At 43.7% G+C, this 26,276-nt stretch overlaps 1 protein-coding gene across 3 annotated transcripts in view; it reads right to left on the minus strand.

Moving 5' to 3' along the window:
* STXBP5L (syntaxin binding protein 5 like) overlaps window positions 1–26,276 on the minus strand; it is a 379,891-nt gene that overhangs the window by 209,277 nt on the left and 144,338 nt on the right. For all 3 annotated transcript variants that reach the window (XM_019548699.1, XM_019548698.1, XM_019548700.1), the window contains exon 5: window positions 11,397–11,531. In XM_019548699.1, coding sequence (XP_019404244.1) covers window positions 11,397–11,531 — 135 coding nt within the window. The remainder of the gene's footprint in view (window positions 1–11,396; window positions 11,532–26,276) is intronic.

The following is a 26,276-nucleotide window of genomic DNA, read 5'->3' on the forward strand; positions in this document are numbered from 1 at the left end:
GCATTGGCGACTCATATTCATCCTGGAGTCAATCCTGACTCCAAGATCCCTCTCTGGCTCTGTGCTGCTGAGAGGGTCAGCCCCTAACCTATAACCATAATGCTGGTTCCCTCTCAGGTGCAGCACTCTGCACTTGTCCTTGTTGAACCGCATCCTATTAAACACCATCAGGTTCTCATCTGCCCATTTCCTGAGCCTGTCAAGGTCAGCCTGGATCACCCTCCTGTTCTCAGGTGTGGATGCTTGTCCCCAGAGTTTGGTATCATCAGTGAACTTGGCCAGTCCACTTCTGACTCCAATGTCCATATCATTACTGAAGATCTTGAACAATATAGGTCCAAGGACAGAGCCTTGGGGAACCTCACTGGTCACAGGGCACCATGACAATTGACTTCTGTCAACTACCACCCTCTGGGTCTGACCACAGAGCCAATTCCCCAGCCAGTGGATCGTGGTGAACCTGAGGTCGCAGTTGGCCAGTTTTGCCAAAAGGTCAAGATATATGACATCAATCTCCTCTCCCTTGTCCAGGTGATAGGTCACCTGGTCATAAAAGGAAATAAGATTTCAAGCAAGACCTACCTGCAACAAACCTGTGCTGGCTACCCCTCAGGATGTTGCCATTGGCCAGTCTATTAATAATGGCCTCTTTAATAATCTTTTCTAAGACCTTCCCCAGGATACAGGTCAGGCTGATGGGCCTGTAGTTTGCTGGATCCACTTTCCTCCCTTTCTTGAAGATAGGCACCACATTGGCCTTCTTCCAATCTTCAGGCACTTTACCAGAGCACCAGGAGTTCTTGAAGATCCATGCCAGGGGCTGGGCTATGATGCTAGCCAGCTCCTTGAATACCCTGGGGTGTAGACTGTGAGGGCCAGCTGACTTGAAGGTGTCCAGGCTCTCAAGGTGTTCCTTCACAAGGTCATCATTGATGGAGGGCAGCGAATCTCCCTCACCCAGGCCTCCCTGTCCTGTAATGGGCAGGGGCGTCCTGTGTGACTGATGAAAGACCAATGCAAAGTTGGAGTACTGCATCCAGCTTTGGGCACCGTACTTCAAGAGGAATGTGGACAACCTTGAGAGGGCTCAGAGGAGGGCCATTTATACAGTTAGGCATCTGCAGACAAAGTCCTATGAGGATAGATTGAGGGACCTGGATCTCCTCAGCCTCTGCAAGAAAAGGCTGAGAGGTGATCTTTCGGCTGCCTAAAAATTCATCAGGGGGACAGGGGGGCACCAAGGAACAGGAGATGCTTTGCTTACCAGGGTAACCCTTGGAGTAACTAGAAACAATGGCCACAAGCTGACAGAGAGCAAATTTAGGTTAGACATCAGGAAGAACTTCTTTACAGTAAGGGTTGCCAAAATCTGGAATGGGCTTCCAAGGGAAGTGGTGCTTTCCCCTACCTTGCGGATCTTTCAGAGGAGGCTAGACATGCACCTGGCTGGAGTCATCTAATCCTAGTGCTCTTTCCTGCCCAGAGCAGAGGGTCAGACTTGATGATCTACTGAGGTCCCTTCTGACCCAAACATCTATGAATCTAAGGGACGTAGCTGTAAAAGCAGTATTTTGAGCCTCCTCCTAAAGAATATTTATTCTTGTGGTGAGGTTTTGGGACATTATGGGTGCTGACAGATGTGCAGGCCCCCACTTTAACTCATGGCACTTTACATAAAGCACTGTGAGAGCACCGTCCCCCCACCCCCCAACCCAGCAAATGTTTGCCTGTTGGGTGCAGCATGGGGAGAATCAAGCCTGCCTGCAACTGAGGAGCTGCCCCTCTCTCCCAGCACCCTCCCCCCCAGCTCTTGGGCTGTCAGCAAGAAGGGAGGGGAAGAGGGGGTATGGGGAATGAGGTGCTGGCTGGGGTTTCCCTGATCTGAGTTGGACAGAGGGGTGTGGGGAGGGCCAAGAAGCGGGGGGGGAGGGCTGTCATCCACCCACCCCCCTCCCTCCAGCTCAGGCCAGACAAACCCTAGCCAGCAGCTCACTCCCCATCCCCTTCCTGCTGCCAGCCCCAGGAGCAGGGCTGGCTGATGCAGCCTAGCCTCAATTGTGTGATAAATTAACTCAAGTTCCCTAAAGCACTCATTTGATGAGGGTTAATTTGTCGCATGATCAGCCACTTCAAAAGCGCTCTGCAGCTGTGCACGTATCATGGCACAGCTGTAAAATGCTTTCAGGCAGCCAATCACACACACACAAAAACCCAAAAAACAAACAAACAAAACTTAACTTTGGTCTGAGCCCTAACTGACAACAGCCATACTGCCCTGCTCTCTGGGCAATTTTCTTAAACTTTTTTAGAATACATGCAACTTCATCACCTCAAGAAAAATAGGTCTTTTAGATAATAAATAGGGGATCACATTAAATTATCCTGTTTCCTTTCTGGCTATTAAGAACTCTTTTCCCTTGAAGTTATCTTCTTGGTAGAAAAAAACACCTAGGAGAAGGGAGAATTATATCCTCCTTACAGTGTCTTTAAAAGAGGATATAATTCACCAGGCCAACACAAGCTTTTGTATAGTAATTATTCTCTGCCTATCCTGATCAGAGTTCATTTAGTTTAGTATTTACATCCATCATGCCCCTGAGGCTTCCCTTATACTGGCTAGTTGAAAGCTGGGTGACCACAGGTCTAGGGCTAGAGCCAACAATCAGCTGGCTGACTTGCCACATCTTTAAGATAAAATGCCATACAAACCAGCCATAAAAACAATATTCATGACTTCTTTGCCATTTTATGGCACCTTAAATTGGGTGCCCTCTCCTTGGATCATAACCTTGTTATGGTAGAGAGGCTTGTATGGTCCACTGACCCTCAGAGGTATGTCATCTAGAGACTCGTACTCTTGGTAGGGACTCCCCTGGTGAGCATATCTGAGGCGAGGTCCCAGACGAAGCATGGTCCAAACTTCTGAAGACTCCAACGGTGGAATAAGTGTACTTGAGAACCTGCTGGTTCTCTGTGGCTGTGAAGGCTGATGAGGGCTACAGCAAGACAGAGGCCTCTGGTTGTCTTGGACATCCTTGCCACTGGGTTCAAGGCTCCCTCCTGTCAAGTCTGTGTGGTTGTTGCTTGCGCACCAGCTTCCCCATGTTAAAAGATGTCATGTGCAAGCCTCTGCCAGGGATCATAACATCTCCCACAAACCAAGTTCTGCAGCAATGGATGAGTGGCAGTGGGGACAGGAACAGTGATTTCTGGGAGCCCCTATTCACAAATCTGCATACAGGCAGTGGTTGTGTGATGGTTGTTTTGCACTTACTGAAACAGAAGTACAATTTGGCAGCTGCAGCTGTGGCTGAGCAGTCCTCTTTAGGATCCCCTCTGAGCACCCTGAATAGAGAAGGAGCTAGAAGAGGTGCCCCTAAACATAGGCTGTCCCAAATCCCCCTGTCTGGATTGCCACATCCATTGGGATCACTTTACTTGTGGCCAAAACTAACAAAATAAAGTACTGAATTTTGCCACATGGAATGTCTGCACTCTCTTGGACTTCCCGAACAGTGAGTGCTCTGAAAGAAGAACTGCCATAGTAGCTAGAGAACTTGCAAGATATTACATCAATATTGCTGCCCTAAGTGAGACCTGCTGGGCAGATGAAGGCCAGCTGAAAGAAGGAGGTGGCTATACCTTTTTTGGAAAGGAAAGTCACCTGATGAGAGGCACATTCACAGGGTTGGCTTTACCATCAAGAACAAGACGTCAGCCAATTTTCAGAACTTCCTGTGGGCATTAATGAATGCCTTATGACTCTCTGCCTACAGCTCAGTAACAACCAGTATCCTATGGTCATCAGTGCATACTCCCTCACACTTGATGACGAAGAAGTCAACAAGGAACAGTTTTTCTGTGCTTATGACTGCCACTGCCAAGGTAAACAAGCTCATCTTCATGGATGACTTCAATGCAAGAGTTGGGCAACACTCTGAACTCTGGAGTGGCATCATTGGGAAAGAGAGGGTGGGGAAAGTCAACTCAAATGGTATCCTCCTCCTCAGTAGATGTGCACAGCATGGCTTGCTCATCACAAATATTATCTTCAGACAGTGAAAAATATAAGACCATTTGGAAACATCCATGCTCCTATCACTGGCACCTTCTTGACTATGTTATCGTCAGATTGTACTGATGTCCATATCACCTGAATCCTGAGAGGCACAGATGACTGCTGGACGGACCACCATGTAGTCAGATCAATCATGGAGATGCAGCTCGTGCAATAAGACTGTAAGCAACTGAAAGGAAAGGAAGGTGTCATTCTAAGACCAAGCTAGATGTGAGGCTCTTCAGCAACGCCTTACTGAGTTGCTTTCTGACCTACCTGATGACATCACGGAGATCCAGGCACACTGGGAGGAGCTTAAGAATGTTATTTACAAGGCATGTGCTGAATCAATTGGATACTCCACTTACTGTCATGAAGATTGGTTTGATGAGAACAATGAGGAAATCTTAGCACTTATGCATCAGAAGAGAGCCATGCTCTGTGGTTGGCAAAATTAACCATCCAACCAGCAAAAACAAGAGGCTTATACCAGCTCAAGCTAGTTCAGAGGAAGCTATGGGACATCAAGAACCAGTGGTGGCAAGCAAAGGCTGTGGAGATGCAGAGTTTTGCTGACCAACTTGACATGAGAAGATTCTTTCTAGCAATAGAAGCCATCCACAGGCCATGCTCCAATGGCCCAACCCCCCAGCGATACCAGGATGGCTCCACCCTTCTCATAGAAAATGTATCCATCAAGTAATGCTGGAAGGAGCACTTCAAAACTCCTCTCAACCATGAATCTGAGGTGTCAGCTGCCACCATAGAATCCATCCCTCAACACCCAGTAACAGAACCTCTTGCTGATCCCACATCTTTCAAGGAAGTCAGGTATGCCATCACTCAGACCAAGAAGAGTAAGTCACCAGGCCCAGATGGCATCCCCACAGAGGTCTTCAAAGCTAGTGGAACAGCACAGTGCATAAATTTCACTAACTTCTCATCAAAATATGGGTTAATGAGGAGGTTCTACCTGACTTAAAGAATGCCAGCATTGTGACCATCTTCAAGAAAGGGGACAAGTCAGTGTGTGGGAACTACTGAGGCGCTGCCCTCCTCTGCATTGCCAGGAAGATTCTTACTCACATCCTTTTGAACTGCCTCCTCCCTCTTGATGAAGATGTCCTTCCAGAATCCCAGCGTGGCTTTAGACCATCTCAGGGTACCATTGACATGATTTCTGTTGCATGACAGATCCAGGAGAAGTGTAGAGAACAACACTAGTAGCTATGCATGGCATTCATTTACCTAACCAAGGCCTTCAACTCCATCCATCATAAAGTCTTATGGAAGATGCTGGCTAGGTTTGGTTGTCCACTGAAGTTCATCAGTGTCCTCAGGCTACTCCATGACAGGATTACTGCCACAGTTCTTTGCAGTGGATCACAGACAGACCCATTTACCATCCACATTGGTGTCAAGCAGGGCTGGATCATTGCCACAACCCTTTTTTCCATCTGTCTTGCTGTTATTTTGATTCTCATCTGTGACCACCTTCATCTCAGAATTGGAGTTGAACAGCTTTTCAACCTGTGGCGCCTTCATAGCAAAACAAAAGTATCAAGACTGCTTCACTGACCTTCAGTACACTAACAACTGTGTTATCCTCGCACACACAGAGACCAATCTGCAGTCCACCCACAACCTTTTCTCAGGTGCCTATCAAAGCCTGGGACTCTCCCTTAACACTGGGAAGACCAAAGTGCTGCATCAGCCTGCTGCAGCACAAGGTGCCCTGCCCCCCAGATTACCATCGGTGGAGAACCCCTGGAAAACGTTAAGCATTTCCCATACCTTGGCAGTCACTTCTCCCAGTCAGTCAGTCAGTCTTGATGTGGCAATTGAACATGGGATTCATTGTGCCAGCATATCCTGCAGAAAGTTGCTTCACCATCTTTGCTGACCAAGCTCTGCAGATGGAAACTAAGATCCTGGTCTACAATGCAGTGGTTATCCCCATGCTCCTCTATGGGTGTGAGATGCATGTGACATAACAGAGGCATCTTAAGTGCCTGGAATGGTTCCATCACTGTTGCCTCAGGAAGATCCTTCGCTAGAGGGGAAGACCACTGCACCAATGCCAGCATCCTCTGTGCAGCTAACATAACCAGCATTGAGAAAAAGATCACGAAATATCAACTCTGCTAGGATGACCACTGTGTGCAGATGGCTGACACTCTTCATTCAACTTAGTTATGGTAAGAGGGCCTACACAGGGCAGAGGAAGAGCTACAAGGACACCCTGAAAGCATACCTTACAAAGGGTGGCATCAACCCTACAAATTGGGAAGTGCTGGCTGGTAACAGGTCTCAATAGCGCTACACCATACATCAAGTTACAGCCCACTTTAAAGAGAACTGTCTTGCTTAGGAAGCTGAGAAACAGCAGAAGAAGAAGAAAAGCACATAACATCCTGGCTAACAGTTGTGCTTCCCACAAGGAACCACTTGTGATATCTGTGGAAAAACTTGCAGAGCACAGATTAATGAGTGTCATAGTACATGTTTGATTTTTAGATGACAATTTGGTATTTTTCTGGTTCAGAGGTAGCAAAACCCCTTGCTGAAAGGAGTAATTCTGGGGGGCAAGGAGAGGGACTTCTGGTGGCAAAGGTCAGGGGTTAGGGGGCAGGACTTCCAGCCCCAAGATGGCAACTGATGGCTGGAGTGCCTGTAAAGGGGCGGGGCTACCCATGCAGCCCTTGATGGCTTGCCAAAGCTCTGAAAGCAGCCCTCTGCCCAAAATAATTGCCTGCCCCCGTCCTACAAGCAGCATGGTCCATAGTAGATTTTACCAACCATGTGCTGGAGGAGGAAGAGAACTGGGATTCTGGCCTACCTGCACAGGGCCAACCACAGCCTAGCTTTACAGTGACTCAGACACAGATTATATTTAATTTAAAGTTCCAAAATTGAAGAGTTACTAGGCCTTAAATTTTGTAGAGATTCTTCTTTTAAGGGTCATCAGTGAAAGGCCTTGAGGAAGTCTAGAACATGGGGTTCAAGTCACACTGTGAGAGTTAACACAGACTTCTGATTCCATTACTTGGATCATGAGTGAAAGAAAAGAATAAAGGACATAAGGGTGCTTTGGTGACCTCACATTCTGCTTCCTGAAGTTTCATGGTAGAGTCACACAGAGATGAAGAAAGGTCCTCTTAAATCTGGCTATGAGGAAGCTATAGGACATGATGAAGTTCTTCTGTCAGTTCTTTAAAGCTGAGGACTTAAGGGCAGCATTTTTACTTTGCACTGAGAAACTTCTATTCTAGGCTCTTCATGACAATAAATTCAACCCAGGCATACCTGCTTGGAGGCAAGAAATAACTTAAGCCGCTCCCCAGCTTTGCGAGAGGTAACAGCTTCAAACTGATCCCATGTATTACACATACTAGCTTTGGTCTTTCCCAAGATGAAACAAGCAAGGCTCATAACTACCCATTACATCTTCCAGGTGCATTCAGGTGCATTTAGGACTAAGCCTGAAGCTGCTGCTTTATATAGGTTTTTCTTTCTGAAAACATCAATTACAAATAGCCAGTGTGTAACTGTAAAAACTCAGAAACTTAAAGTAAAACTGGCCAAGAAGATAACCACCAAAGAAAACCATGTCTGAGCCCCAGAGAAAACATGCTCCACAAATACAGCCAATCTGAGATTAAAAAAAAAAAAAAGAAAGAAATATACTCCTATGGCACACTGTAATAGTTATCTTCATTAAGTTTAAAAAGGTACTGTAATTTATACTTTTCTTATAAGACAACAGTAGCACTAGTTCAGCTGCAGAGCAACCTTGGAAACAGACATAAAAACTAACACCTGGGAGCACTGTTTTTTGGTACACATAACCACAGGCATATTCTGTAGTCTGTCTCCTGTTGAAACAGCTAAACACTCTTCTAATTTAAGCATTAAGGTTCTATTCCCTGCCATCAGGAGCCAGAAATCTGAAATCTGCCCTTGGCACCTACCTGTGCAGAAAAGGGAAAAAAGTTATACAAATATCAGGAAGCAGCAGCATGGAAAGAACAAATTGAACAGCATCTACAAACACTGCATTACAACTTAATCCATTTCACTTCATCCTTGGGTCAAAGAAAGAGATGCTATGTATATATGTCTTTGTTATTATCCACATTTAAACCTAATCTCTGGCTAGTTCATTTTATACCCCAGGTGCAGGCAGATAAATCTCTCCCCAGTCAATATCAAGAAGTATACAAGTAGGATGTACAGAGAGGAGGAGGCATCTTAGCTGAATTATATTTTCTCATTTTCACACATTGGGATTGAACCATCTATCTCCCTGTACTATTAACAGGCCTATGCATAGTTAGGGATAATCTCACTATTAAATATTCAGCACCCACATGGGGGTTGTTGAAATAAATCACAGCTTTCCACAAGATTTAGAGCCCTGGTGGTAATAGAGTGATGTATGGTAGCAAATCCTTCCGTAGCAAGGTGAAAATAAACACCTTATTGGTAGGGAGTGGGTTTTTTTAGCTTTTAAAAATAAATTATAAAAAGATAGGACAATTCAATTATAAATTTTATATGATGCGCTGTCATAGGGTGGGGTCCCCAGAGATGGCCGTGATACCCCTAGGGCTCCCTGACTGTGCCAACCCTGCCCAATGGGCACCCTCTTTCTCTCCTGCCACGTTTGGTGTAACTGTAATAAATAGGAAGGCTGCCCTCAAGTTTGTTTGGATACGGTCCTGATGGACCGCACTGAACTCTGTAGGTTTGGACCCTGCTCCAAAATGGATGTCTCAGGACACCCTCAGCCTTATGGGCTAGATGCGTGGCTCCAAACCACCCCTTTAATATGCCCCAAGTCTTGTAGATGGCATTCACACAGTGTCTTTCCGAGGCCTTAGTTTCACCTGGCCTCTGGTCGGCACTGGGCTCTCTGCAGCCCTGCCTCTTTCTCTCGGCACCCCTCGGTGCTGGGGTCCATGTACCCCAGATACTGCGCCCACACTGGTGCTGGGGTCCCCACACTGTAGTGGACCCCCAATGAGGCCCCGTCCTTCCCCAATAGCCTCAGCCCAATCCACCGGTTTTACAAAGAAATCAAAATATGAGCCCCTGGGCTATAACATAATTCAAGCAGCTCAGAGAATGCTCTGTCCCTTTAAAAGGATCACTCTTCCCCAGCACTACAGGCTTTGTAGGCCATATCTGGTGAGCTCCTGAAGTCCTTTAATCTTACCAGAAGCTGAACAGGCAGTCAAGCCTCTTCCCTTAGCTTCCTCTAGGAGAGCTCCTTCCCCCTTGGCTGCTGGCAGCGAATTCACTCTCTAGTCCCAGCCCTGGGGTTTATATGGGCCCAGGGCCCTGCCTCTTCCGGTCAGCTGACCAGGTGCAGGTGCAGGTGCAGGTGCAGGCTAATTTGCTTGTTAGCCTGTTGCCATGGTAACCTGTACCTGTGGGCTGCTGTATGGCTCTTTAGGCTCTCTCCCCAGGGAGTTTCTGCTCTTAGAGGAGCAGGCACTTTAGCCAATTCAGTTTTTTCAAAAGTATAAGGTTTCTGGTCATGTCTCCTCTGTGATGCTGTTCAACTGGTTGTCCAAGCAATCTACCCAGGAGTTATTACCTAGTACATACATGCTTCCAGTCATCACTAATTAAGAAAGGCTTATCATAGAATCATAGAAAATTAGTGTTAGAAGGGACCTCAGGAGACCATCTAGTCCAATCCCTTGCACAAAGCAGGACCATCCAACTAGATCATTCCAGCCAGGGCTTTGTCAAGCCAGGCCTTAAAAACATGGAAGGATTGGGATTTCACAATTCTTTAGATAACCTCATTCCAGTGCTTCACCACCCTCTGTCATAGTCATTATATCATGCTGGTGATGATTTACACAAAAGAACTGCCAACTAACTGGAAAGTACAAGCGACAGGAAAACAGAATTTCTGTTCCCTGGGAAATTCCAATATTTTGAACTTTATTTTCATCCCAAACCAGCATGAACATTGAAAGTTTAATCATTCTTATGGAAACTTCAAAAATGTAAATGTAAAAACATCAAAATGTTTCATTTTGATATTGTCAATACATGTCACATTAAATATTACACAACAAAAACAGTTCCAACCAAATGTTCCTAAAGCTGAGCTGAACAGTGAGTCAAGGGAATGCCAGACAGGCCAGAGAGGTGAAGGTTACAGTATTAAGGGCAGCGATAAATTTTAGGAAAGGGAAATGCAATAGACTATTTGGATTCTGGATAGTTTTTGGAGATAATATTGGAAATACTCAGTAATAGTAGCTTTGGATAAAAAAGGAGGAACAAAGTTGAAAAATAGGTACTGATTACGTGAACTTGTGGACTACAGGGAATGCTGAAACAGCTAGTGGCAATATAGAAGGAAGGGTGAGGGAAAGATGAAGAGTTGACTTTACATAAGAGCAGGACCCCTAGTTGGAACACAAATTTAAGTTCTGTAAGGGATCGTGTTGTATCTCTACTTTCCCCTTGAATGCAGTCATTCTGGTCTACTTAAAATCCAATTTACTAATAAGAAGACTAAGTTTCTCACAACATGAAAAAAGTATCTGTAGAGTCTACAAGAGATTCTTTGAATGGAGAAAGCAGCTGATACCACCAGGAATATTCCTGCCTCAGAATTTTATAATTGCAATAATACAACAGAAATGGACCTCTTACTCTGTACAATACAGTATGCTAGCACAGAGCCTCTTAAAATACACGTGAACAGATTCATCCATCAAACCTCCATTTTATTTTCTCCTTCTCCCTCTTTCCATTTTACTTGCATTATAGATAAAGCAAAATAATCTGTGAGGAAAGTGGCATTTAGAAGTCATAATATCCATGGTCAGGGATAACAGATTTTGGTTGTGATCTCCTTGGCGGCAGCATCTTAAATCAGGGAGAAACATCTCCCATAGTTCAACATGCTCCATTAATTTCCTCAGGTTGTAGTGTTATTATGGAGAAGCTGAAGATCAAACTATGACCACAATGTAAAATACTGGGTTTAGAGGGTGCTCTTGAGTTTATGGGATATATGGATATATATGTATATTGGTTATTTTAAGCAAAAATATTTATTCTGTTAATGATTTGGGACCCTAATATTTAGTTATTGTAAATATTTAAATTATATATCACACAATCACAATAATATACCTAGCTATTCAGTTTCAATAAATCTTGTTGGGAAACAACCAATGTTACACAAGTAAATCCTTAAAATAGGAGATTATGAAAAAGTTATAGTCATTTGTAATAAATGAATTATCTCAGCAACAATTCTGACAAGTGCCAGCAACGTGAAAATGATAGAAACACCTAAACTTACAGTTCTATGGCCTTGTTCCACATGATGACATATCCCGAAAGAATGAAAGACTCAATATTAACAATGTGTGTATTTCCCCTTTCTGTGCCAACATAGAGCCATTTACTCTGGAAAGGTAGATGGCAGTAAGTAATCCTGCAAAGAAAAAAAAACATGCAACATAAAGCTGTGCCAACGAACAGAATTTCAATAAGCTTTCAGTCGAAACAGCTGTTCTCTCTGTTTCCCAGGGTTCAGAACGGGCTGGGTAGTGGCTCAAAAATGTGGTCTTTCGCACACTTCTTATAGATCTGTGAAAAAGTGGCAATATCACATGATGTGGACTCCCTTTTCCACAGGTAACCAAGTTCTTTATAACAAGGAAGCTAGGAACTAAAGAGGAAGAACCAATCTACTTGTGTCTAGTAGAAGAAGGCAAGAAAAGTCCTCTTAATATAGTTATGTGCAGTCATGTATGGAAGGAGGTATACAAAAGAACCTTTTTGTGAATACATGGACCACACTATGAAACCATCTGATTTAGGCTTTCTGATTGGTCTCCTTTGTAAAAAGCATTTTTTCAGTTCAGCAAACAGGAAATTAATGAAACATGAGCATGTTTAATGTTTTGTACAATGGAAATATAACATAATGACTCACATAAAAAATGTTCACTTTATTAGCTCTTAATCAGTCTGGAGGGTATGCAGCTGGATAGAGCATTACCAAGTGCAGTCAAGCAGAGAGCTGATTTATACTCTCACTCCCGCATTTATACTACTTTTACAGAATGATGAAGTAGTGCTCTATTGCTTAGGAAGAATCTCGTGATGGTCTCTCATGATAATATACAACAATTTTGACAAAGATGATGAATGAACAGAGTCAGTTCTTTTGACGTTATAGTATTTACATTAAATTTAAAACCAAATCCACATGAGGTATGTAAACTGCTGGTAGTTCAAATCTAATTACATGTATGCTGCCTACACAGGCTGAAGCTTAATCTGATTCTACAGTGCATTCTATCACTCAAGAGGTCTGTCTTTATTAAAAGCGATTGTTTTGCCTGGTATGCAATACTTTATTATTTCATTATATTTGGCATTCATTTGATTCCAGAAACAAATATTTCTTGCTTTGAGATACAAATTAGAGTTAACTGCTAAATAAATATTTTATCATGTCTTTTTTTCCTAAATGAGGTGCAGTATTTAACAATATGCGTATAAGTAGTTCATACTTCCATGAAATAATAGACTTTGGGGGCTGATTTATAATGAAGTGACTGTAATCAAAGTAATCTGCCCGTTTCAAAGATGCTAAAGTTGCTTATGTCCTCTGGGGCTAAGAATATTTGAAACCTCCTAAACTGAAAGAATTGTTTCATTTTGAAACTAGTTTGCCTTATATCTCTAATTATTCTCGATGTGGTATCCTCAGCAAATTACATTCCTTTTTCTCCCTGCAGGCCCTACACAATACTTTTAATGGCTATGTACTTTTGAGGCTATCAAATCATATTATCAGAACATTTTATGCTGGATGTACTCAGGTGAGCTATTTTATTTTTGCCTTTTATATTGCCCCAGGTTCAAGGAAATTGGCTTGTGCATCCTTGAAATCCTCACTTAGGGTGCAACTCACCTTGATGTAGAAGGCTAGCAAAAAGTCTCTGCATTTTATACATCTTATTTTGATGAATAAATTGGAACACAGACATTTGACTTGACTCAGTATGCGATAAATGTAACTGTTAAAGGCCTAATGGTGTCAACAGCACAGACTGAACTAACTTTATGACATGCAAGTTTAGGCCTTTAGACACAGCTTTTTAATATCACAAAATCATAGAGAGGTAGGATTGGAAGGCACCCCCAGAAGTCATCTAGTCCAGCCCCCTACCAAAGGCAGAGTCATCCTTCTCCAAACCATGCTAGACAAATCCATTTTCTAACCCAGGGGTTATCAGCCGGGGTACTTGAGAAAGCCCTAGAGGGTAAGTGCAGGCAGGCGGAGGAAGCTTGCACGTGGTGGCTGCTGCTGCTCTGCATTTGGCCACACACCCTTCTCCCCTCCATCCCCAGCCGCCAGGGGTACACTGATCCAAAAAGGTCGAAAACCCCTGTTCCAACCTATTAGCAAAGCTACACAGTCAACCCTGGCAAAACCACAAGACATAACACCCTAACCTGCCACACAGGTAAAGCAGGTGGCTAACATATTGGTGCTGCACAGATTGTACGCATGAGAGAGCCAAGGAAAAGGGCCATGCCCCCTGCTACAGAAGAAGACAGAACTCCCCCCTCCACAGTCTGTACCAATCTGACCCTGGGGTAAAATTCCCTCCTGACCCCAAATATAGCAATTAGTCTGACCCCGAGTAGAGGGTAAAATACTGTAGCCAGGAACATCCAGTTTAGGAGCCTCTTAACAGGAGCACTGGGAAACCCCACTAAGAATCTCCAGCCTTCACTGCAGTCAACACCCAATTCTTCTGAGGAAGGCTTAACTCCCATCTCCTCCCACCCAAAAAACACCCCCACTGACACATGCTGCAGCAGGAGAGGGAAAATATCCCTCCTAGCCTCACATGGCAAGCAGCAAAGCAAAGAAGCATGGGAAATATAGGCTACAGCTACTATTAGATCAGCGCTGACCAATGCCTGTCCAACCTATTCTTGAGCTCCACTGATGGAGAGTCCATAATTACTTTAGGCAGTCTATTCCACTGCCTCACTGTTCTAAAAGTGAAGTTTCTCTTGATATCCAATTTAAATCTACTGTGCTGCAACTTCAAGCCATTGTTCCTCGTCTTACTCTCTGCAGCAAGAGAAAAGGTGTTCATCTCTTCTTTATGGCAGCCTTTCAGATGTTTTAAGACTGCTATCATGTCTCCACTGAAACACCTTTTCTGTAAGATGAACATTCCTAGCTCCTTCAATATCTCTTCATAAGACTAGCTTTCCAAGCCCTTTATCATGTTTATCCCTACCTGTGGCTCCTCTCTAACTTTTCCATGTGCTATTTAAAATATGGAGCCCAAAACTGTGGAGAATACTCTAGATTAGGCTAACCAGTGTCAAGTAGAGAGGCACTATCACTTCCATCTCTTGTACATAATCCTTTTTGTGCAGCTGCATCACACTGCAGACTGATACTGAGTCTGTGCTCTACCAAATACTCCCAGATCCTTCTCCACAGTGCTGTCATCCAAACAGGTGTCACCCATTCTGTATTCCTATTTTTGATTATTTTTCCCCAAGGTAGCATCTTGCACTTGTCAGCAATGAACTGCATTCTGTTAGCTTAAGCTCAACTTTTCATTCTGTTGAGAACTTTCTGAATTGCCCTCTGATCCTCTAATGTGTTCTCAGTCCTTTCCAGTTGTGTCATCTGCAAACTTGCTCAAGAACTTCTCCATTGCAGCATCAAAATCATTAATAAACATATTTAACAGCACTGGACCCAGGACAGATCCCTGTGGGGCTCCACTTAAAACCTCCTGCCATTTTGACATAGATCCATTTATAATTACCCTTTGCTTGTGGCTATTGAGCCAGTTCTCTGTTCATGTTATAGCAGTTTGTCTAGCCCACAGTTCTCCAATTTGTTTATAAAAAGATTGGGAGACCTCCTCAAAAGCCTTGCTGAAATCTAGATACACTGTACCCATAGCATTGCCTTAGTCCACCTAAGCAGCTAGTTTGTCAAAGACTGACTTCGTTTGACTTGAATTGTTCTTAGTAAATCCATGGTAGACTTCCTGAGAATATGCTCCAGTAACTCCAGGTAGAGGTGGGACTAATTGGTCTGTAGAGTTCCCTGGTCCTGCTTTTTGCCTTTTTTAAAGAGGGAACTATATTGGCTCAGTTGCCCCAGGAATCCTTTTACCAAAGAACCCTAAGGATTGACACGGGCCCTTGTCCGATTTGGTATGAAATTAACTTTATTTAGTAACTGCTAATCTCATTACATGTATTCTTCCTTGTAAAAGGCTCTTTTCCAGTCTTCTGGTACCTCACCTGTCTCCCATAACTCCATAAATATTACTGCCAAGGCCTCTGAGATCATCTCTGCCAGTTCCTTCAGCACCCTGGGATGAAATTCATCTGGCCCTGATTACCTGAATTAATTCAGAACCATCAAACACTCTCTAAATATCTCTTTTGTTATCTTACCTCTCAGCTTATTCCCTTCTTTATCCAAATAATTTTTATTAGGTGCCAGATTGCATCTACATTTTTTTGTACAGATGGAGGTAAAGTAGCCATTGAGTAGCTCCACCTTCTTTGCGTCCTCTGTTCTGCTAACCTCATGCTTTCTCTGTCTCAGGATCTGTAATTCTGTCACATCATGATTGCTTCCTCCCAAGTTTCCCATCACATTCACATCTTCCACCAATTTTTCCTGGTTGGTCAGGACAAGATCCAAGATAGATAGTTGTACCCTCAATCTTCTGGAACAGAAAATTATCCTACACACTAGTTCTTGAAATGTTATGTTTGGCTTGAGTTGTTTTTCCAGCAGATGTCCAGAAAACTGAAGTTTTCCATCAGTACCATCTCATAAATTTTGGATAACTTCATCACCTCCTTTGTCACTGCCTCATCCATCTCTTCTTCCTGACTTGGTGGTCTGTGATAAATCCCTACCATTTATCTTCATCTTCATCCAAATCCATTCTGATCTGCTATCTTCTTTCTCTTGAACCAGGGAACAAGTACATGTTTTAACATACAAGACAACACCACCCCCTTTTCTCCCAACTCTGTCCTTCTAAAATAGAGTACAGGCCTCAATGTTGAAGTTCTAGTCCTAAAAGCTGTCCCATCAGGCCTCTGTGATACCCATCAGATCACAGTTCTTTTCACAGGCTGTGACTTCCAGCTGATCTTGTTTATTTTCCATACTTTTCGCCTTTATATACATACATCTGAAGTATTTTGCATTTTGACCTGGTTTCTGTTTTGCATCATTTGTTCCTATTTTGTGTCCATCTGGCCCTACCTCAGAGTTGGGCTGTTTCTTCTGGTCCTTTCCCCTCTGGCTTGTTTGTTCCATTGCTGGAGAGTTTTGTTCACCATTCCCTTGTGAAACCTAGTTTAAAACCCTCCTTTCTAAGTTGGTCAGATGATGCCCAAAAACGCTTTTTTCAGTCCTGGTCAAATGAATCCCATCTCTTGATCTAAGTCCTCCTTCACAGAACATCTGCCCACTGTTGAAGAATCCAAAGCCTTCATGTCAATGCTACCATCTCAGCCATGCGTTTACTTGCATAACACAATGGCCGCTGCCTAGGCCCTTGCCTTCCACAGGAAGGACAGATGATAGCACTACTTGTGCTCCAAGCTCCTTAACCCTCTTGCCAAGAGCCTCAGTCTCCTCTGATCTGCTGAGTGGCATTCCTGGCAGTATTGTTGGTGCTTACATGGACAAGCAGGAAAGGGTAGCGGTCAAAAGGATGGATGAGCTCTGGCTGTCTTTCTGTGACATCCTAAATTTGGGCTCCAGACAGACCACACACCTCCTGGGGCCCCAAATCCAGACAAAAAAAATTGTGTTTCTGTACTCTAAAGAGTACCACCACTCTTCTCTTCTTCTTGGGGCAGTGGTCTTAGACTCCCTCCCCCTGGGGTCCTGCATTTCCTGTTCTCTGGGCCTTGCCTGCTGATTTCTTCAACTCTGCCTTTTCCTCAGCTGTCTACCACAGAGTCCTTTAACTTGGTTGCTGACTTCAATCCATTCCTCTTCAATTCTGGGGACCCTCCTTCTTCTAGTAATCACATGCTGCCACTTTTCCTCTTTTCCCTTTCACCTCTCCAGCGCCAGCCTCTCATAACTCCTGTCCAAGTAATCTTCATTTTCCTTGATAAAATGCAGCATAGATACCCATGCTTCCACTATTTCAGTCTTTATCCAAGGCAGACACCAGCTTACATGTGATGCAGATGAAATGGTCTTGACCTTCTGGAAGGAACATGAATATAGCACATTCCAAGCAGGTCACAACTGCTGGCTCAGCCTCCATTTAGGCCTCCTTTGCTCCCTGGAGGACACCTAAGCAGTAAACAAACAAACAAACAATCCCACTCCCCCCAAAAACCTACACACAACACACACACACCAGTGCCTGCATATGCGCATACACATGTGTGCACCTGCACATGTGCATGTGTGCACACATGAATGCCACGTGGCCCCAGAGCCTGTGGGGGTATGGTGAGCTCCCTGCAGGCACCACTGGCAGTGTTGACAGTGCTTTTTCACAGGGGGTGCACCGCCACGCTCAGGTGCTGCGCATGCACCTGCATGCAGCCCCTACGCATTGCTAATGCACAGAAACACACACACACACACAGAACTGCCTGGTTCTTCCCTGCAGTCTAGGAAAGCTCCTCCTCTGCTTGCTGCCCTTTGTTCACTGTTCTGTCTATTCACCCTGTGCAGGTACAGGTTTCTCTCACTGTATGCGGTACAAGCATTCCCGGAAAACTGTGCATAACTCAAATTTGCATCAAGGGAACCCAGTTTATAAGGTAACAAATAGGGAAACGTTCCCACAGCAGTGAGGGAAGGAGTAGGGCTGGGATTGGGGCTAAGAAGGAACAGGGGGAGGGGCTCGGGATAGCCTAGCAACTGCAGGTAGGTGACATCAGCCATTCCCAGGGCTGCAGCCAGGAGCAAAATGGAGGGAACAGTCAGTGGGCACGGGACACAAGATGGGGGGGTACAGCTCTTGCTACTACATGTACCCCGGGAGGGCTGCAGCCTGGGGGGCTGCGCCCCAGATCTGTGCATGGGATGAGGGCAGGCTGCTGCTGCAGTCTGGGGTCAGCAGCAGCACCGGGCTCTTCCCAGAGTGGGACTGAGCCACACTGTGTTCAGGTGGGAGGCAGCAGTGCTGGGGGGAGAGCTTAGGGGGCTACAGCAAATTTTGGGGTGGCTTCAGCCCCCCTCACAGTGCTGCTGCTGCCTGCCCTGAGCACAGCACAGCCCAGCCCCTGCTGGAAACAGCCCAGTGCCACTGCCAGCACCAGCCTGCAGCAGCAGTCTGCCCTCATCCCACCTCACAGATTCAGGGGCACGTGCCCCCCCAGGAAAAAACCAACACAGCCCCTCAGTCCTCAGCACTCCTGGGGTGCAAGGAGCCATGCCCTCCCCTCCCCCTCCTCCCCATCCTGTGCCCTATACCCACTGACAGTTCCCTCTGCTTTGCTCCCTGCTGAGCTGGCCTGGGAGAGGCTGGCCACCATCTGCCTGCAGGCACTGGACTGTACCACATCCCTCCCTCTGCCCTGCCCATATGGACTTACCACACATATAATGAATTTACCTTGCATATAATGAATTTTGGATGTAAAAAAGGGTAATTGGATAAGTGGAAATTTGCATACACAGAACCCGCATAAAGCGAGGCAAATCTGTACAGTTCAGCATCTACAAATTAAGGTATTCACAACAGTTCTCTTTACTACCCAGCTTGTGAGCACAATCAGATAGCTGGACACTTCCAGACATGGTTACCTGTATATGCAAAACTAGAAGCCATATTAGAAAATATGTACCCATTCTTGTACAATATCATGATCTTTTACTTTTTGCAATATTTTGGTTTTAGTGACTAAATTAGTGATTCCTCAAGAGTGTGCTGTGGCTTGCTAGTGCTGTGAGAATGTTGGAAGCATGATGTGAAAAATGATACTTTATCTATATCATACATGGCCTGTGGAGTTCCCCACCAGTTCATAAAATTGGCAGTGGGCAAGTGGTGGCAATTAATACTGCAATTAGTACTGCCACTGTCCTCCCACCACCAAATTTCCAAGCTCCATGCTGCTAGATTGGACTGCAGCCACACTGGTTTCTCTCTCCTTCTCTCTCTCTGTTACACACACACACACACACACACACACACACACCCCTTTTCAGGAGTAAGAGTGAAGTGTGCTGTGTGCCACCAATTTTAGTCCAGAAAAAAGTATGGCCCAGGTATCAAAAGTTTGGGAAACACTGGACTAAATCATGTGGCCACACGTTTTGAACAGATATCAACTGAAGAAAAAAAAAATTAGAACACTCTCTCTTTCAGATGACTAAACCTCTTCTGGCTAAAATAAATAATATCTAGAATGTATAGAGGAAAGACTGTCACTGGGTAAATCACAGTCCAATGTCCTCATCGGTATATATCAGAGGTGTCAAAATCATCTGCCTCCATGGACCAGATGAGCGGCATGGGGCCACTCCACACACAAAATCAGGCCCACTGGCACCCCTCTCTACCCCCATGTCTAATCCAGCACAGGTGGCACTCACGGGCCTGTCCGGGACACTGGCTCAAGCCAGGTGCTGTGGGCAACACAGTCAGTCCTGCTTGGGACCTGGCCCAAGCCAATAACCGTGGACAGCACATGTCCCAAGCATTGCTCATGGGGATGGTCTAGCACAGCAAAAGGAGCAGCACCAAAGGCTGGATTATGGGGCTCCACAGGCCAGATCCAGTTCATGGGACATATGTTTGACACAGCTGGCATATATAATCTCTATGTATGGTAGCCTTATTTAAAACCTAAGCACTTGTAGAGTAACATTAACTTGGGTAGTAACATCAGTAAGGTATGGTTACCTTATTTATTAATTATGATTGCATTGATAGGCCTCTACACAAAAAGCCAAGTGCTTTAAATATACTAAAAAACTGTACTATTTAGTATAATACCATTTTCTAAACTGCATTATTTTTCAATTATATATATTTAATAAAAACTGATTTATGATCTTAGCATCAAAGTTCTGAGCTCAAGTTCAGTGCTTAAGCTTTTCAAATAAATCTCAGGTTTATAATGAAAAGCTTTCATTTCAGCAGAGTACAGTTGTTCAAAGAGAGTGCATTCTTATATATTGTGCCTTAGCTTGGACAAGAAATCCATTCTTCCATTATTCATAGAAACCCCAATCAAATGAAGATGTATTTTGATGCCTATACAAGCAATCAGAAGCAGTGGGGCAGAAAAAAGCAATGCCTATGATAAAGAAAATCAGATCATTATGGTTCATGTAATGGGAAGCACTCCTGCCTATAACAGCTGCTTCATTAAGCTAGATGATTGAGCTGACAAAAGACTTAAACCTAAGAGATGCTGAGAATCTGCTGAAAACTGGCAAATTCTACTGAAGTCCATGGGAACTGTAGGTATTTAACAGAAGCTTCACAATCTAGGATTAGGCCCAAAGGTTGCAAAGCAGCTGAAATGGTCTTTCAGTCTTACAGGATATGTTGAAGACAGTGGAAAACACACGGATTGAATGTAGTATCTTGAGAAGAATTTCTATGTCTCCAAAATAGATTCTAATTTAATAGTAGACTTTCAAAGCATCCAACATTGAACAGGACATTGAAATGGAACATAACCAAGACATACCAAGTAAAATATTGGCATCTAACTTCATTATGGTTTAGCCTGTCTGTTTCTACACAGAAGGCTTGATTCTTCTCTCACACAGGATTATATTTGCTATGTTAGTGTAAGCACCAACTCCAGTGGAGTTCCTCCTAATTTACAGTAGTGTAAACTATAGAATCTGGCCCAGAGTATGCAGTCTTGTCTAACATGCTTTCAAAAGAGCTCTGACTTCTTTCCTTAGGCCACTTTGATCCTTTCCCCTGCCCAATCTGCTGCTCAGCTTTCTTCTCCTTTCCCTGAGCTCCCTCCCTAATCTCATATTCTGCTTTCTGCTCCCTGCCCTATTTGCCACTGTGATGTCTGCTGTGTCCCCAATCTGCTTTGTGCCACAAGTTGGACACTACCTATGTGAAATACATGCCACAAGTTGGACACCCCTGACATTAGTCACAGGCTACATACAAATGTTTAGTTTCTACCAGGGTAATCACTGTTCATCTAGTAGAAACCAGAAGTATACAGCCAGATATTCAGGCTCTCTCTCCCAGACCAAAATGGCTACTCCAAGAGAAAAATATCCCTGCAACAGCCATGAATAACTTGTTCCTGAAAGAGTTTTTCCTGGGAGATTTGAGGTGTCTGTATACTTTATCCCAATTTCATCCCCCCTGGGGACAAGAAATACAAACCCAGGATTTTTGTATTATAGGTGTAGCCTGCACTTTATAATTTGCCTACTGCTATTAAGCATAGTGCTTGCCCAAAGGATTCCCTGAACCCAAAATCATGTCTAAACTAGGAAAATAAATTGTGTGTTAAATGTTCTAATGCTTCTGGGATTGACTCTAGACTTCCCCTGTTGTAGAGCACTGGCACATGCCCCAAACTAAGGAGCTCCAAGAAAAGGTTAAAGAGGGATACAAAGACTGAGAAACCTGTGCTTGGTATTATTTTCAAACAGACCCTTGTCAATCTCCTACATACTCAGGGGTAGGTAAGATGACCTAACACTTCCGGTAAACATAAATTATTGATGTATGCATAGAAAATCATTTCAATAAATACCCAGACCTGCATACTCAGTGATGAGTGGTACAAAAACTGGCAAGTTTCAGAAAAGATTGGGAGTAGAGTGAACTGACAAGATGGTAGAAAAGCTACCTGATAGAATAATAGGACAGAAAGTGAGTGAAAGCTCAAATATACAAAGCCACAAAATTGATACCAAAATTACAAAAAACATAATTCTGAGCAAGATTTCAAAACCTCCTCTGACGGTATAAAGCAGAGGTGCTTAGCATTAAATTGTAACACCTAATTGGTATGGGAGACAAGGGCTTAGCTGAACCTCTTTTTGTCTGGTCTCACTGCTGTGGTGTTCATTCCCCCTGACCTGCTGTGTGCTGAGATGGGAAAATCTTTTTCTTCTGAGGAAGGACCAACCATTTTTTCCTAGTTTATTTGTGGGGAAAACTACTATAGGTGTTGTTTGTTCATCTTGACCAGAGCAAATCTGGTGTCCATAGTAAAATAAGTTACTTTCAGTAACTGGAGTTCTTTGAGATGTGTTATCCATGTGCACAGCCTCAGAGTGGTTGCACATGTGCCTCAAACTCCTGATCAGAGATTTTTTGCCTTAGCTGTACATATAGGCCAAACCCTTCTCACACTCTGTGATAAAGGGCACAGCACTCTTCTGGCTCCTGAGTTTCCTTTCAACTGCAGAGTCATATATTGCATGCGACTGAGGAACAGTGGAAAGAGAGCAGGATGTAGAGCACGTGCATAAGGATAACACATCTTGGAGAACACCTATTGGTAAATAACATCAATAATATGCTTGGATATATGGAAACTATACTTGGCAAAGCAAGCCGGCTAATTTTCTCTTCTTAACCGTAAACCAGATGAAGAATATGACTTTTTCTCCAAGGTCTGGTCAGCATGACAACGTGATCACATCAGTAAGCATGCCTGAGCAGGGTACACTTGTACTCATGGGTGTTCAGGCTCACTGCTGACCACCTGGGGTTATCCTAAGTGACTGCTCTCAAATACATCAAAGAATGAGGCACCCAAATGACCAATGTGAAGCCCCAGTATTATCTCACTGGCATATATCTGGGTTTGGAGTTTTGAAAACAGGTAGCAGTGGGCAGGATATACCGTATTTTTCGGACCATAAGACGCACCCCTCCTGGAGCCTCAGTCTCCGCGGCAACGAGTCCCTCCTTCGGACTCCTGCCCCGTCTGTTCCGGCCGGCCATTTTTATTGCCGGCTCCCGGCCACCGGCACAGGCGCCGGCTTCCGGTCTAAACAAGCGGCGGATGTCCCGCTCGGGCTCCGCCGCCTCCGCGGGCAAGCTCCGCCCCGTCTCCCCAGGACACGGCATAAACAAGCAGCAGGTGTCCCGCTCAGGCTCCGCCGCCTCTGCGGGCAAGCTCCGCCCCGTCTCCCCGGGACACACACCTTCGGACCATAAGACACACTCTCGTTTTCCCCCCACTTTTGGGGGGGAAAAAGTGCGTCTTATGGTCCGAAAAATATGGTACTTAATAGTGTCCTAGCCAGGTATGCAACTGCTGCAATGTAAATGTATCCTAGAATAACAGTGTATATGGCCATGGTTCTCAGCCTGCAGCCTATGGGCTGTATGTGGCTCAATCAGCACACTACTGTGGCCCATGTGACATCTCGTTAAAACATTTTTAAATGGGTACACAGGAAGTACACTGTGTGGGTGTAGCCCACAACACATTCAGGCTAGGGACAGACATTCAAAAAGCCTGAGCCTGAATTGATTCAATCTTTGCATGTTAGTCTAACTGGACTAGGCTGAACTGATTTGAAACTGGACAGACATTCTCTCTGGACTGAGAAAATGCAGGCACATGCATTACATATTCCAGCTGTTCATTTCAATATTTAAAAGAGAGAGAGAGATCTTTAAAAACAGGTAAGTAAGTAAGAGAAGGTATCACATACAAGGTCTTCACATCAAAAGAATTGGCCAAAACAATTCAGATTAACTCTGAATTAAAAAAAAAAAAATCACTGATATCTACTCTTATATAGTTAAAGAGTCATTTGGGAACAGAAAGGAACAAATTAAGATTAAATAATAAAGCAAGCATGCCAAATTTGGAATGTAATACACATTAAGAAAGTATTTTACAGTTTGATTTGTAAATTGATAGATGCAGGAATATAACTTTGTATTTCTTAAAACAAATTGTGGTAAAAACTCGAGATATACGATTTGGAGTTGCTAGTGCACATGGCAAACTCTGAAAGAACAGAATATACTCTAGAAACTAAATTTTACGTTCTGTGTTTGAGTAATAATTGTGCAATTTACTTCTAATTTAAACTGTTTTATTTGATTAGTGTGATATTTTCTTTGAATGCTGTGAGTGAACATTGATTTTTGATTAAAGTTAATTATTGTTTTTTCTTTTTGTATATTTTGAATGCTTATATCTGAGATAGTAAGAGAATTTAAACAGAACTGTATACAGGTTACTGTAACACAATTCCCACCAGAGAGCATAACAAAAGACCTACAGTGCAGGAGAGGCCAAAAGAAACAGCTGGAACAGTAAAGCCCTTGGCACACATTAACACCTAATTTGTGCCAGAATCATAATCTCACCATAAATAGCAACACATTCATAGAATTTATGGTGCCATAAAATCACAAATCATGAAGGTATTACCCCAAAAATGTGTAATGTCTTTGTGGCTGGTTTGAATGGTGCCATAACTTGAACGTATGGCATGCCTTACAGGGCCCACTCAAGCACTTAAGCCCCGCAATGGTCCCAACCACCTGATTTTGATCGTTGGCTCACAGGGGTGGACCCAGTGCCTAAGCACCAGGGCAGTCCCTGCAAATTGATAGCACACTGGGGCAGTCCCAGGGTTTGAACCCTGGGGCCATCCTGATCAGCTGATTGTCAACTAACAACCACCCTGGCACTCAAACCCTGGGGAATTCCCTGCCAGCTGACCACAAACTGGAGTGATTCCAGGTTTGAAGCCCATGATCAACTGATCATCAGCTGGCTCCGGGGACCACAGTGGGGCTTAAATGGCACCATGGGACCCCAGAGCCAGCCAATGATGAGCTGAATGTCAGGCACTTGACCTGATGGTGCAGAGTGACTCCAGGGTCTCCTTGCACCAGCAATATGATGTAATTGTGATCTGATTCCTGATTCCACAATTGGTGCAATTGTTGAGATTGGGGATCAAATCGCATCACATCTTTAACTGAACTTCTGTGAAGGGCCTCAGACACAGAAGTAGTATTAAAGTCTGTGATGGTCTAAAGACATTTTCCTGATCTTAACCATCACTCAAAATTTTCCTGTTCAGGATTATGTACCCTGTTCAAAATAATCTTTCTGTTTAGTGCTTTTAAGTGGCTGCCTTCCCAGTCTAAATTTATGCCTGACTGCTGACATTAACGTCAGGGTTATAACTGAGTGAAGAATTTTTAATGATTCTGTGAATTTCATGCTATTATTCTATCATGAATGATTTGTAAATAGAAAGTTACTTTCAGTGATCCACATACTATTTATAAGTATTCAATCTGTATAAACAAAGTTTAGCTTAGGAAATATCCCTGCAGATAGTAGCCATCTAAGCTATATGCTATTTATTTTATTCCCTGACTTACTGACCTAAACTTACAAGCAGCAGGAGGCTTTGATTTTCTTTTTGAGAGAGACAGAATCATAAGCTTAGAAGGGACCTCGAGTCATCTAGTCCAGCCTTCTATATAACCACAGGAAGTACTGTTCCTAAACCATCTCAGACCCTGTGAAACCCCATCTGAAACCTCCTACCAATCTGATAGCAATCCAGCTGTTGTTGGTCTTTGCTTGCAGTTGTTTAGTCAGTTATATGCTCTACTGTTACAAATGAATTAACAGTAATTCTATCTATCCCACATTTTTCTGGCTTGCACATAATGTCATGTGGCACTGTATCAGGTTATTCTGTCAAAGAAGGATATTAAGTTGTTTTGTCCTGATTTGTTTTTAACATATCCATGGTGGCAGCTAGTGATCACCCTTTTCTCTCCCAAGTGTTTACACCTGATTGTTTTATGGTTTGTTCCAGTAATTTTGAAGATATTGAAAGTTGGACCTTTGATACCTAGATGTTGTAAAATAATATCTGTATCTACATTTGTATGGAAAGGTCTAAAAAACCCATGAGAAAAAGTCTAGCATAGTTTTCAAATACCATTTTTATATCAATCTTGTATATAAAGCAAAAGATAGCATGTAAGATAGGCAGTAAAAGAAAATTCTAATTTCAGAATTATATTTGCAACCCAAATGTAGCCTAGACAGCACACAATGTTCTTTTAATATTCATGGAAGGAGGTATATAATTAAAATATATATATTGTATTTCTGTACTATTTGGGAAAAATACTTGAGAGAAAGTATCAATATTTTGTCTCACTAGTCTTGCATT

This window comes from Crocodylus porosus, unplaced genomic scaffold, assembly GCF_001723895.1.
Source record: "Crocodylus porosus isolate Cpor-Errol unplaced genomic scaffold, CroPor_comp1, whole genome shotgun sequence".
Classification (NCBI taxonomy): Eukaryota; Metazoa; Chordata; order Crocodylia; family Crocodylidae; genus Crocodylus; species Crocodylus porosus.